At 45.1% G+C, this 2500-nt stretch overlaps 1 protein-coding gene across 1 annotated transcript in view; it reads left to right on the forward strand.

Annotated features, from left to right (window-relative positions):
- Positions 1 to 2500, forward strand: part of LOC121378085 (T-box brain protein 1-like) — a 26390-nt gene that overhangs the window by 19981 nt on the left and 3909 nt on the right. Inside the window, exon 3 of the mRNA XM_041506185.1 lies at positions 1730 to 1845. Coding sequence (XP_041362119.1) covers positions 1730 to 1845 — 116 coding nt within the window. The remainder of the gene's footprint in view (positions 1 to 1729; positions 1846 to 2500) is intronic.

Consider the following 2500-nt stretch of genomic DNA (forward strand, 5'->3'; position numbering starts at 1 on the left):
GTGAGCCGGTACCGGGATGCGAACCCAGTACCTACCAGCCTTATGTCCGATGGTTTAACCACTACACCACCGATGCGGGTCGTTCAATCAACCAATCAATTGATCGGTCAATCAACCATTTGATACGTGGTTACGTCCACTGAAGGTTAATTCAATCAATCAATCGATCGATCAATCAACCATTTGATACGTGGTTACGTCCACTGAAGGTTAATTCAAGCACTGCTGGGTTGTTATAACGAATCTGAACGACAAAACCGTATTCCGTGATCAAAATCGTATCTATGCACATGGCAGAGTCGAAAGGAGGTTTTAGGCAATGTCGTGATTTCCTCCATGATCCACTATCGGGTGGTCGTCTTTGGAAGGACCGCCACTCCCCTAGGAGATCCGCAACAGGATGTTTCATCCCTCCTGTATCGCCTTTAGGAGAACTGCCACACCGAAGACTAGATTAAAAAAACCCCACCTCTAACTTGCATAGGGTAGCTGTTATGTCAAAGTCCGTGGTATGTGCTGCTCGGCCTGTAGGAAAAGAACATAAACAACAAGAAGCCGCCAGTTGACAAAAGATAAGCCAATCTGTAGCCATAATACAATCGCCATAACTGAATGAAACACCGCCAAGTACCGCCAGCGCGTGGTTACGTAGCGGGAATATCAAAATTATTTTTTCCTTTGTGTCCCTGCCTTTGACCGTTAAGATAATGAGCCGTAGCTTCTCACAAGAAAGGTACGGCTCTTTGCTATATACCGATCGCCGTCCAATTAAGGACAAGTTTAATATCGCGTCTTCATTAGCCATTGTGCCGGTGTTAAGGTGCGAATCCACTGATGAGCCAATCAAAAATAGGACGGGCTGCAATAAGTGTACGAGATTAGTGCTTATTAATGCCCCCCCCCCCCCCCCCCCCCCACACCCACTAACGTAATGATTAAGCCATCTGCTTTCTCGTCACAGTGTCATCTCGCCATATTGTGACATTATTTAGTAATGCTAAATACAAACTTAACTTCCAGCCAGTGCACCACGACTGGTATATCAAAGGCCGTAGTATGTACTACCCTGTCTGTGGGATGGTGCGCAGAAAAGATCCCTTGCTGCTAATCGAAAAGAGTAGCCCATGAAGTGGCGACAGCGGGTTTCCTCTCTCAATACCTGTGTGGAAGCTACTCGAAGAATACAAACTATGAAGCGCTACTTCACAAAATCGTGGACTAATTTCTTTAGAACAGTGTCACAATGGCGACGCTGCACTTAGACCGAGTAGATCGGCGTTCACAAGATGATGAAGCGAATTACTTACTGGTAACGGTCTCGAGTGAGTTCACCCCTGGGGGGGGGGGGGGGGGTAAAAATAAAACAACCTGGTGTCCCGATGGGCGTGACATGGTAGGTGGGCGTAGAGTAGCGTGGTGTGGGCGTGGATTAGCCGAGTGAGGATGGAGTGGGCGTGGATTAAGCTACTTAGGCGTCATGTGGTCGAAGGCGTGGATTTGGTGTAACGTGGGCTTGCAGTAATAACTTAATAACTAAAATAAAATAAAATAAATGAATATTTGTTTTAATTTAAAAAATAAAAATAAAATGAAACAAAATAAAAATAAAATGAAACAAAATAAAATGACACAACGAGACACGACATGACATGTCATGTAACATGACGTGACATGGCATAAAATAAATATGATTACTAATACTTACGTTGATTATTTCTTATTTTTGCAGCTGGGCGTGTCTATCTGCACCCCGACTCTCCAAACAGAGGATCTCATTGGATGAAACAAGACATCGTGTTCGGAAAGCTAAAACTGACAAACAACAAAAGCATGGACACCGGACACGTAAGTAAACATTGTGAAACATTTAATTTCATTCGAACTTATTTCCGTGCTTATATCCAATTAAGGTTCAAGCACGCTGTCCTGGGCACACATCTATGTGGGCCATCTGTCCAGGACAGAGGGTTAGTTATTAGTGGTTAGTGAGAGAAAAGAGGGCGTAGTGGTCTTACACCTACCCATTGAGTCGTTAAAACTCGCTGTGGGTGGGAGCCAGTACCGGGTTGCGAACCCTGTACCTACCAGCCTTATGTCCGATGGCTTAACCACGACACCACCGATGCCGGTTTGTAAAATATTTAATCTTAATCTCTTATTCCTTGAATAGCCAGCGAGGAGCAGACACATTGCCTATATTTGAAGTCAAGCAAAATCGCCAACTTCAGTAGGTGCATGTGCAAGGGGTGGGTTTCGGCGGCCGCCCCCCCCCCCCTCCACACACACACACAGCTCTATATATTTTCGGGGAGGGGTGCATGATTCGACCCCTCCCTATAAACGTCGTTCGCCACAGTCTAGACTTCTTTCCCTGTCTTCTGCAGGTTTAGAATTGTCTATTCAGTGGCAGTCCTCATAAGGGCGATTGAATGGAGGGATGAATAAATGGATGAATGAAGGGATGGAATGCTGGATGAATAAATGAATGAATGGATGAATA

This window comes from Gigantopelta aegis, chromosome 7 (assembly GCF_016097555.1).
Source record: "Gigantopelta aegis isolate Gae_Host chromosome 7, Gae_host_genome, whole genome shotgun sequence".
NCBI lineage: Eukaryota > Metazoa > Mollusca > Gastropoda > Neomphalida > Peltospiridae > Gigantopelta > Gigantopelta aegis.